At 30.4% G+C, this 17190-nt stretch overlaps 1 protein-coding gene across 13 annotated transcripts in view; it reads right to left on the bottom strand.

Moving 5' to 3' along the window:
- The window catches only part of LOC143082987 (MAP kinase-activating death domain protein-like), a 66398-nt gene that overhangs the window by 26622 nt on the left and 22586 nt on the right, over nt 1–17190 (bottom strand). For 8 of the 13 annotated variants that reach the window (XR_012980526.1, XM_076259053.1, XM_076259056.1 and 5 more), the window contains exons 7-20: nt 14167–14244; nt 13437–13448; nt 12105–12275; nt 11576–11734; nt 9863–10082; nt 8551–8661; nt 7851–8080; nt 7364–7422; nt 5493–5739; nt 4883–5006; nt 4357–4410; nt 2375–2434; nt 1736–1850; nt 998–1184 (exon numbers count right to left, since the gene is read on the bottom strand). Coding sequence is in view for 12 of the 13 variants with exons in the window: in XM_076259053.1 (XP_076115168.1) it covers nt 998–1184; nt 1736–1850; nt 2375–2434; nt 4357–4410; nt 4883–5006; nt 5493–5739; nt 7364–7422; nt 7851–8080; nt 8551–8661; nt 9863–10082; nt 11576–11734; nt 12105–12275; nt 13437–13448; nt 14167–14244 (1827 nt within the window). In the remaining variant the exon portion in view is untranslated. Of the gene's footprint in view, nt 1–997; nt 1185–1735; nt 1851–2374; nt 2435–3067; nt 3116–4356; nt 4411–4882; nt 5007–5492; nt 5740–7363; nt 7423–7850; nt 8081–8550; nt 8662–9862; nt 10083–11575; nt 11735–12104; nt 12276–13436; nt 13449–14166; nt 14245–17190 lie in introns of all 13 variants that reach the window. The other 5 variants (XM_076259055.1, XM_076259054.1, XM_076259059.1 and 2 more) reach the window with 5 other exon arrangements.

Below are 17190 nucleotides of genomic sequence, written 5' to 3'. Positions count from 1 at the left end.
ATTGTGATCAAATTTTTGACATAATATAGGTTTTTGCCACAAAATTAATGTGGTTCAAGATCTAACACATCTATTGCACAATACTGTGCAATTGAATATTTCTTATTGAAACTTTTCAAAATTTGAAATTTGAAAAATGTTGAAAAAAAAAAAGAAAATCCCTTAAAAAAATGGTAAACTGAGATCCCCCCCCCCCCCAATTTATTGAAACCCCCCTTGGAGCAATAACCCTTCAACTCAATCCCATGCTTTCCTTTGTAATATTGAACCTTGTAGTACGATTTCAGAGAGATCCATACACTTAAACACAAGTTATTGTCATGATTGTTTGGAAACTAGAAACATGCTTCTTTTTGGCCCTTTTTTGGCCCTTAATTCCTACATATTTTGGGCAATTAATCCAAAACTTAATCCCAGCCTCCCTTTGTTATATGGTACATTGTGGTACAATTTCAGAGAGCTCCATGCAATTACACACAAGGTATTGTCTGGAAACTAGAAAAATGCTTGTTTTGGCCCCTTTTTGGCCCTTAATTCCTAAACTTTGGCCCCATAACCCCTTAAATGAATCCAAACCTTCTACTTGTGATTTTAAACACTGCAGTATACTTTCAGAGCAATTGAAATACTGGTAAACCAGTTATTATCCTGAAACTAGAAAAATGCTTGTTTTGGCCCCTTTTGGGCCCCTAATTCCTAAACGGTTCGGACCATCATCCCCAAAATAAATCCCAACCTTCCTTTTGTGGTATTGAACCTTCTGAAAAAATTTAATTAAGATCTATTCACTTAAACTAAAGTCATTATCCAGAAACCAAAGTGTCTTCGGACGACGACGACGCAGACGACGACATCATACCATTAAACGAACCCAAAATTTTTTTGGGGTTGTATAATAAAAAATGGATTTAAATTGATAAAGCTGTATGTCACTTTTCTCTTGTACAGATATAATCCTAATGAATAAAGTAGATAATTATATAAAAAGTTTCAATACCACATCTTCAATATGTTGTGTTTCATCATTTAATTTCTTATCCAAGTTTTTGTTTATTCTGCTGACAACAAAGTTACGATAGTTCTCGTCCTCCATCAATCTTCGGACACGACCAAGTTTTAACCAGCTGACACCTTGTCCTTCCATAACACTGGTTACAATCTCTTTCAAAAACTGCTGATTTTCACTGCAACAAAAATCAATTTTTGTATGTTATGTTGCATAATATACTGTAAACTCAAAAGTTATAGCATGAATTTATTATTGCAATTTTTGTATAATGGAAGAAAATGAAGATTAATTATTGCAATTTAAGGAAAATCTGCATACAGACTTTTAATTAGATATCTGAATGCAATTTCTTATCATAGTGAAACTCACCCATTCACACTATTTGCATTAATGAAAACCTTATAATAATTTCTTAATTTAGTGTTGTATACAAAATTTGTCATCTTCTTTGAAACACATATACACTGGTGATAAAAATATCTTTTATAGGCAACATATTTGTAAATATTATATTGATACAATCCTTAATATTTCAGAATCATGCATATAAATATATTGAACAATTCAAAATGTAGTTTACACAAACCAAGAAGATAGGTTTTTAAATCTATATAAGAAAATTTTTTGAAATTTTGCTTTTAATCATAAAATTTATAATTCATTTGTTGATCTGCTCTTTATAATCTTGAGTTGACTTTATCAAATTATCCTTGTCATGTACATTACCTATTAGAAGCAGATCTACCATCACTTCCACTAGCTTTCTGAGATTCTTTTGTTTTTCTTGGATTAGTGGCATGTTTAACTAAGCCTGATTTCTCTACCAAAGCTTTTCTGTTACCTGAAACATTCAAATATTCATTTATACTTATTTTAATTACATATGCATTAATATTAGACTTCACGTTCACAAAATAATTCAAATTTCATGCATGAAGTTTATGCTTGGCATTACACGATGTAGATTAATTTTAAAAAATAGTTGCACCTTTTACATAAAATAATGATGAAATACACAGAACATCCTTTCAAAACCAGTCAGTATATTCCTGTTTAAAGGATATTGTTTTAAAGTCAATTGTTCATAGCAACAGCAAAATCACTTGAAAGAAATTACTTTTACTGTACAGTGTTCAAAATATTTCTATGTTTTCAGGTAAATTACTACCTAATGCAATGTTTATAATTCTACTACATATACTGAATGATTTGTTAGAGCAAGGATAGTAATATCCAGTGTACCAAGATACTCAACAAATAAGGAGATAAGTTTCAATGGTAAAGTGTCTACAATTATCAGTCCCATGATTTGTTCACTGTAGGTTTCATTTTAAACAATTATAATAACTAAATCATTTGAATTACCTAAAGGTGCAAAAGGCTTTACTGGTTTGGCATGATGATGTTGTGGGCTTCTTGTTGATCCTACAAGATAAATTCTAAAGCATAACAAAAATGCATTATTTAATCATTATCGAAATTTATCAAACATGCTTTCTAAATCCTATAATAAAACAGATTAATAAATTCATTGCTTAATGAAACATAAATGTATGACAATTCTGAGGGCAACAACTTTTTAAAATTTTAAAAGAAATAGAAAAAGATTTTTCTTTGAGTATAATATTTACCAGTAAAGGGAGATAAATCTAAATTAACTGCCATTGTTTTATTTAACAAAAATTGTAGTTTTCCATTATGATTTTAGCCAGTTTTTACATGACATATATACAAATAAGAAAAGTAAACGATAAAAAAAGAAAAAAATCCCATGACCATATAAAATATTTAAACTTTTTACAATAAACACAAAACTTTAGAATGGAACTCAAAAAAAGATATTGGAAAAGGAAATTGAATGCTTCAGTTTATATATATTGTATGATAACGATTCCCTATATTTCCAAGCAAAAACAGCAAACAATACCACTTGACAACCTGACCTCTTTGAAAATAAAAATAAGGATTTACCAGTATAAAGCTGCTTTCATATATATTTTTCAAACATGCAAGTACAATTTATCCCAAAATGGTTGTAAACCACAAGAGTTCATTTACCCGGGTCTGATCTCTGTTCAAGTATTTCATCATCCGATTCTATTGTTTCTATGTAAACAAAATAACTTTACAATTTGAACTAGCAAATACAATATAAGAATCACCAGTGAACATTTCTTTTGAGCTTTCTGCATTTATTATTATGACTTTTTTAAACACTGAACAGTTCTTGTTGACAAAAACTATCTTATGAATCAAATTTGTACATTTCAGGTCTTAAAAATACATAAATTAGATAAAAAAAACTTCATATTCTAACTATTGAATTGTTAATCAATCACAAGGAAGTGTCTGTTTAGTGTTGATTTGGAAATATTTCAAATTTTGATCAGAGACAGTTTTGTGTCTTAATTAATTAATCACTTAATCCAAATGCACTTACTTATTGGTAAGTTATGATATTAGAAAGAGAGTATGATGAAGGAGAGATTGTTAAAGAAACTATTCACATACCTGCCAACCTCTGAAACCTTCAAAGAGGGAGATCTCCCTCTCAGCTATGACAAATTATATATATAAATATTTTTTTTTGTCTTAAAGCATACACAATCATTTAATTGCCATGCTTTTGTATCCTTTGTTCAGTTCACATTATTTTAAGAAGGATAACTTAAAACAGGATTTATCAGGGGAAGTACATGTAATCCGAAATTTCTTTGAAATGTTTTTATTAACACAAAGCTTGAAACAAAAGTCGTTAATGATCATAATTAGTAGACACCCAAGCTTACAAGTGAAGCCATTTAATTTATCATGGTCTGTGATTTGCCATGTTTACAGGTAACAACAATCTTCAGCAGTGACACACAAACGTAATTTATGATGACTTGTCATTCAAGGCTGAAGTATCCAAAGGGGGAGGGTACCGGCAAGCGGGAGATTTCCCCGAGTTTCAGCATTGAGCGGGACTCTCCCGCTCAAAACGGGAGGGTTGACAGGTATGTATTCAGTTAAAATTACTACTCCTGGCCTCAGATTCAGTAATTACTGTACACTGTTTACTATGATTCAACATATGTGCCCCCTTAAAGTTCTACTGGATCCCCCTTGTGTCGAAATTCCTGCTAGAAAATTATTTATTATATTCACTAGAGGCTATGAATCTTAGATCAAATAAGATCAGTTAGATAAGATGTTAACTCTGACAGCCATGTGTAAGTGGACTACCGTAATGTGTTAGTGGACTATGATTGGTTAATATATCACACAGTTTATTTCTAATCACACAAACAAGGCTGTGTGCATAAAAATGTGTAAGTCACTACGTCTTTTTTTTAAAGTGATAATACCTGGTTCAGTTTTCTCTTCAATAATCTCACATTTCGGTGAGAATGAAAATTTGTCTGTTAAAAAATAGTTTCAATCAATAATTACAATAAGGAATTTTGCTAGTTACCACTTCATTTTTTAATATAATTTAAATTTCGATTAATTCTAAAACTATCTTTTTTTTCACAAAATTTTCCTTCATGTTTTGTTTTAACTCTGTTGGTATATTTCTACAAGATATATTGCATAACTTTCTATTCGTAAAAAATCAATGGCCAAAATCAGTTGGTTTACTGTATAAGGAATGATTATTAAGATGAATGAATGTGATAACTTCAGGTTGATAAAATAGGCGAGAAAAGATTTGAATTTTGTTACAATTATGTAAATTGATATTTAGTTAATATTTTAATTACACTAAAAAGGTTGTTCTGACAGCTAGACATTTTCTAAAGTTAAACACAAAGTCACTAAAAGTTAATAACACGAAATAAATATATGATGAATTTCTATTGTTTAAACTAAGAATGAGTGGGTGAATCTTACCAAATAACTCTGACATTGTACTGCTTGCTGATTGAGCCATGTCTGTCAGTTCATTACTGATTGTTGATATCAATGATGAAGGTGTAGAGCCTCTTTCTGGTAATTCTCTGTCTCCAGGAACTGACTAAAAAGAGAATTCACCATATTTTATCGATAACAGTTTCATTTAGAAAGGATAGCATCTTAACTATTTTGTAAATTTGATATTCAGCAGAAAAAAAACATCCTTTTAAAAAATTATCAAAACAAATGCAACTTATATTCATTTCCAAATCATTCTTTTGCATATGCTTGTCTTTTTGGCTTTTCTATGAAATGCATGTTTTACATAGAAATGCATGTTTTACTTTATTTTTTGTTATGCTGCATGTATTTTTCACGGTTTATCTTCTTATTCATTAAAATGAAAAGGAATATTCGAGAGAAAAGAGGTAGGGTGGAGACCATGACTTTTAAATTTATGTTCTAATGAATATTCCAACCCCAAATAAAACCCTTGTTTTGCATTATGTTTTTGTTTTATTATTAACTCTTATACTAAATACAGTTAAGCTGGTAAAAAAATGTATGTGCTAAAAAAAATCATCTATCTGCTTTAGTTATCAATTACCCTTGATCCACTACTGTTTTTACGTATCCTAGGGTCTGTGCTACTATTACTCCTTATCCTTGGAGACTGTGGACTCATTAAACCTGGTGAATTCCTTCCCTTTCTTATTGTTGGTGACAATGGTTTTTCATAAGCTTCAAATGCTGAGTTAATGCTCCTGGTTAATGGAGCTAAAGGTGGAGGACGTTTTGGTAACTCTGGAGTACTGTTGTTTGATCCAATACTGTCAGAGTGGGTCAAATTTGAACTGAAATAAAATAAATAAAGGTGAGATTTAAATTTCAACTTTTTAACTACTTTTAAAAGCAAAAACAAACTTGAAAGAGTTGATGTTTAAAAATCGTCTTCAGATATTTTTGCTGATGAAAGACCTTATTTAATATTTTGAATTTTTTCATCAATAATTTTCTTCCTGAAGTGTAAAATGAGATCACATGCAAAAGATCAAATATTACTATAATCTTGTAATTTGTATGGACAATTGGAGAAGAGTTAAATAGCACTGAAGCAAATATTGATGGTTAAATCAGATAATGAATATGCAGCAAAGATAAAGAATATCCTTATTCGTCAAATGTTATGAACAATGTACAGCATATCAGAATTCATGAAACCAGTAACATCAAATTGTAATGATCTTGCAAAAATGTCTTCAGAAAGATTAATGCACTAGAATGATTTACATGTTAAACTAATACACTTTTACATGTTTATATATTTCTTGAATTCTGAACTGATTTATACTTTCCTTAAAAAGTTGATTTTTTTTTATTAATGTGTAATCTGCTCTTTGGTTGGGTTGTTGTTGTCTCTTTGACATACTCCCCATATCCATTCTCAATTTTTATTCAATAGATTCCCGCAGTGCTTCATTGGTCAAAATTGGTCAAAATTCAATAATGAGTTAAAAAAGAAAATGCTATCCTGATTTGCCTTTTTGCCTTCCAAAATAAAAGATGAATGACAACAGATGCCAGCACTTGTAAATTTGCAAGAGTCAATGTACTAATTCTTTTGAGTGTGGAAATGAAACATTTGGTCAGTAGAGTGCGGATAAAAATAATTTTTCCAGTTGTAAAGAGGTAAAACTCAAGAACAGTCAAAGTGATAGATTGCACAAAACGTATTTGCCAATTTTTCCATTTATAAAGGGAGATAATACTGGAGAAAAGTTAACATCAAATTTGAACTTTATCTGTGTTTGGTGGTAATGTGTATTGTGTATAAGTTTTCTAACATTTGGTTTTGGAAAGTAAAGTTAGAGTGTGACATGGTAAATTCAGCAGTGTTTCCATTTATATGGAGACATAACTCAATAGCGATGAAAATGACACTACCCAAATTTGAACTTGATCTGTGTTTAGTGGTAAAAAGCATTGTGTATCAGTTTCTAAACATTTGGTTTTGGCAAAGTAAAGTTAAGAGTGCTGAAACGGCAAATTTAGCAATTTTCCATTTATAAAGGGACATAACTCCAGAACAATGAAAGTGAAACCACCCCAATTGTACTTGATGTGTTTGGTGGTAGTAAGCATTGTGTATAAGTTTCATTACATTTGACTAGTGTAGTGGGCTTAACACATGTTTGATCATGTCTCAGGAAAGAACATAATCTTTGAAAAGATTGTTGAAAAAGAAAGATAAAGTTTGACACATCATCTAAAAACCATAAAAGAAACAGATTCCACCACTATGTATGTCTCAATTGATTCGAGATTTCTAATCTCTCTACAGTTTAATTTTAAATATTTAAAATGTCTGTCAAGCATTGCATTTTAGATATAAGAATTCAACTTCTTGAGGGAAAAATTTTGTGTAGAACTTGATTCTGCGGTAGAATTAATGTAATATATTGTATAGTCATACATTACCTGTTTAAAGATCTGCTAGTCGCTGAGACATTTCCTGAATCAAATATAAATTCTGACTTCTGAAATAAAAACAAATTCAATTTAAGTTTTATAAAAACAAAATAAAGTCAGTGTTAATATAAATCAGCCATTTTTTTATCAGGTTCAGTATCGGGGAAATGGACCAAATCATGAAAACTTAATGTGAACCAAAAATTGAGGTAAAGGTCAGATGAACACTGTCTAATGGACATGTATACCTTGCAATGATTCTATGTACTTAAAAGACTTGTCTTAATACTCATTATACAACATATCATGTGATAAAAACTATAAATTTATGATATACAAAATTTGATTTACCATGGTCTACTTCAAAAACATAAAGCTTTATAACAAAAGGATACAAAGTAGTAGCTGGATTAACATCCCTTTGTCTTGCATTTTGCAACATTCTTTTGCAGGTGAGACATTTAAATGGTTCTTCAAAATTGATAAATATAAATACCTTGTCTACCTTACTTGGAGTACTTTTCGCTGAGCTTTGATCAGGAATATCCTGAGCAAATGTTGGACTCCCTGACCGTGATTCTGATTCAGAACTACTGACGTCACTTTCTGGTAGAGAATTAGCTGAATCACTGGTATTTATAGGTGTTTCTGGAAGCTGTAGTTTGTTTGGTGGTGTATAGAACTTTGATTCATCCACTGACAGAACTTGCTTTTCTAGAACTAAAGCTGAAATGTCAAAATTATGCAAACAAGAATGTGTCCAAAGTACACAGATGCCCCACTCGCACTATCCTTCTTAAACTAAATCAATCAAATTTTAGGAAAACAAAAAGATCAGAGCATTGTGGTCTGTTGGATGTATACCTTTACATTTGGAACTGTTTTACAACATTCTTCTCAACTCTATAAAGTATGCATTTATTATTACCTTACAGAATATGAATATCAATTTAACTCTAGGGAAAGGTGACCTATAGCTATAGTTGCCTAATCCATGTCATTTGAATTCTGAAGGATGCTTTTCTCCTTGGCAACCATACCACATCTCCTTATTTTATATTCTTGACATTTCAAAATAATTACGAGACTTCAATTTGAACCCCACTGGTAGGCTAAATAAGCAAAATACACAGGTAAGGAAGGTTGTGAGAGAAAAAAAGCTGAAAAGTCTATCAAATCATTTGTTTTTTATTTACCTGGTGTATCACCATCTATCTCACTGTTGACCATATCTGTGACAAAATCGCTGAGAGAAGAATAAGATGAGCTGGTACTATCTGCTCCATCACTGTCACTACCACTTTCATCTGTAAAATAGTCAATGAGTTCAATAAGAAACTATGATTCCAATTCCATCAGGCTTTTGGTTATTCTTTTTAGGTCCTTTTTGGTCAAATAGCTTTAAACAGTTCTACATGTTTATACATCCCTGGTTTTCAATTTTTTTGGCTTTAAGGGTTTTTAATGTAGGTAATAAAATTGAGAATGGAAATGGGGAATGTGCCAAAGAGACAACAACCCGACCATAGAGCAGACAACAGCAGAAGGTCACCAACAGGTCTTCAATGCAACGAGAAATTCTCGCACCCGGAGGCGTCCTTCAGCTGGCCCCTAAACAAATATATACTGGTTCAGTGATAATGAACACCATACTAAACTCCAAATTGTACACAAGAAACTAAAAGTTAAAATAATACAAGACTAACAAAGGCCAGAGGCATTGTTCAAAATTTATAAAGTGTTAATGTTTTTTCTCCATTCTGTCTGACTTAGGTCAAATTAGATATTAAATGCTTCAAAGTCTTTTAATAGTGTAATTTGCTTTGTTCTCTATACTTTATCAAAGGTTAGCAAATGATTTGAAATCATTTAATGATTACTTTGTTGAGGTCACTGTTAAATGATATACCACTTTATTTAAGATAAAATTAAACATGTATCTGTTAGTATTTATTAAACAACTTTTTGTTAAATCCGACATATTAAAGTAAGTTTCCAATGATGATTTGCTATTACAAATTTTACAGAATATTATACAAAGGTGATATCCAATTTATCATTTATTGTTCACATTTTACATAGAAAAGGCTATAAATTTGTTTATGCCAGGAATAATTTGTATAATTCTTGTCAAACAGAACAAAAAGTTGTAACAATACACCATTCTGGAGTTTTTATTTATGAATGAGTAACATTGGTTGACCTGGGGGCAATCAGCGTATACATAAACAATGTCATCGAATAATCAGTTCTTACTGTGACATAATAACAAATGCATTGTGACAGGAAATTTACAGGTAAGTACAGGAATTCAAAAGTCGTCCATACCTGTTGGGTATTCATCACTGAGTGTTTCCCCTGTTGTTGTAGACAGAGCAGACCCGAGAGTTGACGATTCAACATACACTTTAAACTCACCTGTTGGGTATTCATCACTGAGTGTTTCCCCAGTTGTTGTTGACAGAGCAGACCCGAGAGTTGACGATTCATCATACACTTTAAACTCACCTGTTGGGTATTCATCACTGAGTGTTTCCCCAGTTGTTGTTGACAGAGCAGACCCGAGAGTTGATGATTCATCATACACTTTAAACTCTATAGCCTGTAGCTGATGGGCATACCACTTAGGTTTGTCTCCAATCAACAGGGGGTCAAACACAGATGTCTGCACACGTAGGAATACTACATTCTTTGGACATAGTGACCACTCACCAAAATACTCTGTGGCCTGTAATACAGCAAAAAATATAATTATCATAATTGATGTTCTCATAATAAATATTCATTTGAAGACACACATTGCATAAATTATAAATATAGGTGTCAAAAAAAATATTTTTAACACAACTTTGCTGGTAGATGTGTATAATTATATATATATGCTAAATTTAATTTAATTCAAAGTGTTTTTTTTTTTAATGTCTGTACTCCTGATTTAACTTTTAAAATTCTAATTAAACCCTGTTCCAGTAAATCATACATTGGACACAGCGAAGGCACCTTTAAATCTCAACAATGGGTGGGTGTCAGAGTACAGTAAAAATTTCAGGGAACTTCTAAATTTTCCTTTGTAGGGGAAGGGGTTCTATTTTTAAAGTGATCTTCTTCAGTTGTATTCATGTTAAAACACCCAAGATAAAGTAAACAGCTGCAAGGTAAAGCAACATTTCTCAAAACAAATCATTTAGAAAAACGATTGGAGTACATATGTCCTAGGTATTTGTGTTTCTATCAATCAAAGAATTGAACACAACTTGATTTTAAACTTAAGTAACCAATTTATTATAAGGTGAAAAGTAATTTTCAAATATTCCTTAGAGACTAACACATAGAGACAAATTACTAATACAATATGCGTGTGGTGGTAATAAAATCCTACAATCCCAATACTCATGGGTATATTTTGTTTAGCGTAATATCTTATATCTGTATGTAATCTAGAAGGTATTCCATCATCAACAACTGCTGGCCATAAATTTGATATCAATAAGGAGTTAAAATGAACATTGTATAAGTAAGATTTAATCACACCTTATATTGGCAACCATATTCAATAATTAATAAATAAATAAAACACCTGAGGTCACTTTTAGATAATTAATATTAGAATGTGGTAACAACAGAATCGTCAATATTGTTAGCAAATATAGATTCTATGTGATTGACCAAGTAAGTCTTAACTATTGAATATTGCACATGCCATTTCAAAGTCACAAAAAAATAAAGAACAAGTAAAGAATAGATTCATTTTCTCCTCCCATTTCTGAAGCACTTTAAAACCGAATTAATTTGCAGAGTTGCAAATCAATCATTGGAGTGATGGATGGACTTCAAGCAAACATTGAATTTTGACATTTGGTTTTCCCTTTTTATAAATGATGATGCTCTTAAATAAATGATGAACTTTTTAAATAACATGATCATGACATACATTCCATATCTATCACATAAGCATGATAAGAATGGGAACATACAGATTTTTCTCATCTTTTCAATATTGATATTTATCAAATCCAATTCTTCTATAAAAAGAAAATTATGCTTGGGTAAATGAGACATATAAAAGCAAGTTTCTTTAACTTGCAAATAAAAAATAATTTTCCTGAAAATTGTTATAATGACAAGTGTCCTTTTGATATTTCTCTATATCCCTCTCTGTTGTCATATTTTAAATATAACACTGACAATAAAAACATCCTATCATCAGAACTATTGTCATACCTGTGTTCTTGCCATTCTGGCAATAAAATGGCTTCTTGTTGGCCGAGATTTGAGAAAGCTGTACATTTGGAATGCTACTACTGGCCGAGGATAAAGTCTTAGTGTTCTTGTATGTTCAGAGAAATTACCCAAAACATTTGCTGAGTTGAAGAATCGTATCTGAAATGGATAAAATATATAATTGATATAAATGAATTATAGAAGTAAATGATCATTTCAAAAAAAAAGATTCAGATGTGGTTGCAATCAATTAAACAATTAAATACATTATACGGTTACTACACTTGTGCTGCAAGAATTTATGGGAAGAATTGTTTAAAATATATCAATACATTAAAGAAGATAATAATATGTTTTAATGATACAAATCCTGGGAGACATCTTTTATCGGTACACAATGTTTTTTTTCGTTTATAAAAATGTTTTAATTTTCAAAATTATAATTTCTAAACATAAATATGTATAAAGAATGGCAACCCTTGACCGTAATTAATTTGTTTCAATTCACAGGCCTTCCAAGCTAACTTACCATGGCTACCCTTGTAGCAACATCAACAGAATCCACATCGTTACCATAGATAAGTGGATTGAAACCAGTCTGTGACGAAAAACTCTCCCGTCTTTTCCAGGTTTCAGGATTATGTGCAACTGTATCAAGATTTTTGATTGGTTGAGGTGTCATACTCATACTGGCCAAAGCCTAAAGCAAAAGCATGAAATTAGCATAGAAGGATTAACAATTGAACATTTTTTAATGACCAACAGATAAATGTGCAGTACAGCTACATAATAAACTATATCAGTCCTCTAAACTATATGTTCTGGCTCTTCTACTTCCTTTTAACATGCTGGAAAATTGAGAAATAGTCCATAATGCTTCTTTTCTAATATTTATGTTTTTTTTTTTCTTTTATATGTATTCATGTTTCTCATTTCCATTCTGTTATTCCCCCATGTCCACTTTGCTCTATTCTACTACCTATTGCCCATGCACTAAATAGGCCATGAATTACTTTCAACATGTTCAAATTTATATGATAATGTAAAATTTTCATTTTACAACCAAAATCCTACAACCAATTTTCTTGCAAGGAGCCAAATCTATTTTAATCTGTTAATTATATGAAAAGGTGTTTCAAATTCAGTCAGGTGTGAAACCAAAATTGCTTAGGTGAAACATGGATCTATCTTAGGAAAAGACACCTGAAGCAAGCAGTTTCAACTGTTAGAGCAATGTTGATTTCTATACCAAACAAACGTTTTAATGGATCTTTGTAAATTTATATAAAATTTGTATAAAATTGATTAGAGGCAGGAATATTAGTTAAAGTTTGCATTTTTGAACATGAACAAGTGTATAGATGATCTGTTAGTTGTTAGTAAATTTGTTAACACTGGTGAAAGTTTGTCTTTCAAGTTGCATGAAAATAAGTAAACACAAAGTTAAGATAAAATGGTTGTATGCCTTTTACAACAACACAAATTATATAAAAAATTAACTATACTTAAACTCATTATTTTATAGTAGGGAAAAAAATATGAAAGAAATATTTGTTATAGAAATGTAAACACACAGTGATTATTTTAAGTAGCTTGTTAATCCTGTTAATGTTCTGCTCAAGAGTCAAACATAAATAAAAGTTCGTATTCATATATATAGTTTATGTAAATGACTTTTACGTGTACATTTGTATTTATGAGAAATATTAAATATTATCAGTAGAACCATAATAGTACTGCATGTGCACAGGTTATGTTCTAAGTGTATATAGCTGACCCTAAAGAAAGCCAATGGCAGGATTAGATAGTATATATTTAATGCAGATGAATGAATCTGTTTATAAATGTCCATTATACTTACACTGTATTTTAACTGTTAAAACAAATGCATGCAAATTTATTTTAAGAAGTTACCATTTCACAATTGTATAGTTAGATTAAGAGGACTATAGAGATTTTTTTCGACTAATGGCCTTTACAATAGTATTAACAAAATCTTGTGAAAAATTAAGAATTGGAAGATAGTAAATGGTGCACATGAGGAAATAATTGATTTATCATTCGTAAATTGACTTCACATCAGTGCAAAAAGCCTATACTACTACAAGAGCCCTAAGGAAATTAAATTTTGTGGCCAAATTTTTGTAGTTTACTACGAAAAAATTCATTATTTCAAACAATGTCTAAATCAAAGGTGAATTCCTTTTTTTTTTAATTTGGCCTTGAACTTGACAAGTCATTGAATTATAGAAGGACACAAATGACTTGACAGTCTGAAACAAGTAATATTGATTCTCTGGAAATCTGACACCAGTATCCCAGAAATTTGACCGAGGAATGACTCTTGTCTCAAACTGAGAGATTGAATTTGACACATAATGTTTAAAATAAATCATAATATTACATTTATAACGATGGAATTTTGCTTTGATCTTAAGAATTGCTATAAGACAATCTGAAATTAAATCAAAATGTTATTGTTATGCTGTCCATGAACCTTATATATGATGATGCCATGTGTTTGTTTACTTTTCCATATTCAGAATAATGACATCAATGGAGTATTTTAAATGCATTATGGGAAACATTACCTGTTTAAGATGATTTTTTAGTTGAGTTCCTTCTGGTTCAGGTAAGGGAGGTAACTCTTCATTTTTTCCAATTGTCATCTGAAAAAGAAAATAAATTAAAAATTCAGAACTATAAAATTCACAAGAGTGCATGCATCCCCTTCTTTATTGATCATGATTGGGATTTATGCTTGAGAAAGATTTTAAGATGCAGATTTTACTACACAGGCATGACAGGCATCAAATGGGCTAAACATTATCTGTGATCCATGAAAATCAGCTTAAGGACATATAAGTCCTACAAGGCATACATGTAACCATACACAGAGTATGGTTGGCCAAGGTCAGGTGAACCCTGTATGATGGACATGTATCAATAGTTCTGATTCTATTAATTAAAAACAACTATTATATTACATATTATAAGAGTGAAAATCACATTATGATTAAAATCTAAACAGTTTTATATGTAGTTTATTTCTAAATAATTACATTAGATGTATATTTCATTATAATACTTTATTCTGATTGGTTAACTGCACATCACATGTTATTCCTTAAGCAATTGCATTACTCAATAAAACTTTTCATTCATGATAACATGTGGTCCCACAATAAAGTGCACAGGTGAATTAAATAAAAAAATTATAAAATTCGTGTTTTCATGATCATAGATAAAAAATGTATTGAATGCTTCTTTTTGTAATTTCATTGGGTTGTAAAAGCGTTGACCGTGCGCACATTTTTAGAATACAAAATGTACTTTGGTTAACGCTTTTAAACCCCAATAAATAAAGCTTTCCACATGTATTTTAGGATCCATATGTCTCACATTCTGCCACATTTTTCACAGATATTACTATAAAACATTTTCTTTACATTAGATTCATATTTGTTTTACTATTAATTTTTTTCATTATGCAGTTTTTAATACATTCAAATCTTCGCCCTCAATTTGTGCTCTGACATTGGATTCTAAGGTCCATATTTTCTAGAAACCAATTTCATTAATTCCCTTTCGATTAAAACTTGAATTTAATAGCCAATGAATTACAAATTTACAATTGATTTATTCTAAAGATAAGGTGAAACAACACATTTCAGATTTAACAAACTTGTTATTGACTTTTCAACAACATGAAACCTAGTGTCTACAAATTACAAAAGCAATGCCATTGTAGATCAAACTATAGATTAATTGCCATACAGTAGAATATGTTTAACAAGAGTGTGTCCACAGTACACAGATGCCCCATCCGCACTATCATTTTCTATGTTCAGTGGACCATTAAAAAGGGGAGGAAATCTCTAATTTTGCATTCAAATTAGAAAGATCATCATGATCATAGCATAGGGAACATGTGCACTAAGTTTCAAGTTGATTGGACTTCAACTTCATCAATAACTACCTTGACCAAAAACTTTAACCTGAAGCGGGGCAAACAGACAAATGCACAAATGCACAGACCAGAAAACATAATGCCCATAAATGGTGAATAAAAACAAGGTTCAAGCTATGTAAGGCAAAGTTAACCAAGATTTTTTTACATAAATTTAAGTAGTTCTTTTTATAACTTATTTACAAACAAAGGATTTTTTAAAAAATTTTCTACAGAATGATCACCATCAATCTGTTAAAAACTTTAATACAAACACAAGGATACTGTGCTGTCTGCGAAAGAAGACTTTCAAAATTGTCACTTTGGTTCCTTCATCAAGTTATATACAGGGTAAATGATAAGACTGCCTACATCAACCAAGAAAAGTAACTCTGTAAGGGAAGTACAGAACTTTGGCAGCAAAACTGAGAAACACATCGGTAATTATACCATATTCCACTTAAAGTCATCAAAAATATATGACATAACTCAATACACCTATATATAGCTAGTGAATAGAAAATAACTGATATGAAATTGAAAATACTATATTTGAAACTATATTTAGCATTTGCTAATGCAGCTTATACAGGAATTCCTTCAAGCATTAAACTTTTATCATGCAATACTTCCAAAGCTGTGAACTATATGATTAAACATTATTGCCAAATCAAGAGGCAAGAAATTTATAATTTAAATGACATATATTTGGTATATATTATTCATAGAAACATAATTTCTGCTTAAACACAGCAAATAATTAGTGATGTACCAAACATCAAAGCAGTTACTCAATCACAACAGAATAAAATTACAAACAATAGGGTTACATAATTTAGTATTTATCGTGTTTACATCAAGCATTTAATCCTTTTATTCCAAACACATAAAACCTAAGATTTATAAAAATATTACCGTAATATGAATAATAACCACATCTGGTGAAGAGTATTGTAACACTTTAACAGTGATAATATTGATTTAACAACAGATGCTCAACTTATGTATAGAAAGTCCCACATAAAGGCCTGTCAAATAAATAACACACATATTTCTATCATTTCATTTGTACTGCAAATTCTGAATGTTTTTTACTTCCATTCATTATTGTGATATTTGACAAATGGACAAAAATTCCAGATTGAGCATCGCAATTGCATACAATTCAAGTTATTAGAATCTTAAATGCTACTCCATGGCAGTTTTGCAATACTGATAGTAAATACATCGTAAACATTTCTGAATTTACAATATAAATGTACTTTAAGTTGTATATCTTCATTGGTGTTGACAATTATAAGACTAATCCCTCAAATCAGCTGATTTCATGATGCAAGAAAAGTATGTAATCCAATCATGTATTTGAATAATCTTTTAGAGGTGCAAATGACGTCAATATGTGTAAAATGAATTCTGTCGTTATTTCTCTATATAGTAAATCTGTTTTATTGTACATTATTAAATAATTATTTGCTGTCTTTAAAAGGGCAAAACATAAATTTTGTAGACGAAACATGCTGAATACAAAATTTCCATCTTCATATCAATGACAAATTTATTTGTTTACTCATATCAATATTAATTATTAATAGAATGACTATAAAATCAGCACTACATCGTTTAAATGGCCCAATTACAATTAACAGATACAGGTATTTAACAGAGG

This window comes from Mytilus galloprovincialis, chromosome 7 (assembly GCF_965363235.1).
Source record: "Mytilus galloprovincialis chromosome 7, xbMytGall1.hap1.1, whole genome shotgun sequence".
NCBI classification, from domain to species: Eukaryota; Metazoa; Mollusca; class Bivalvia; order Mytilida; family Mytilidae; genus Mytilus; species Mytilus galloprovincialis.
The sequence above is the reverse complement of the archived record's forward strand: the minus strand, read 5'-3'. Positions and strand labels throughout refer to the sequence as shown.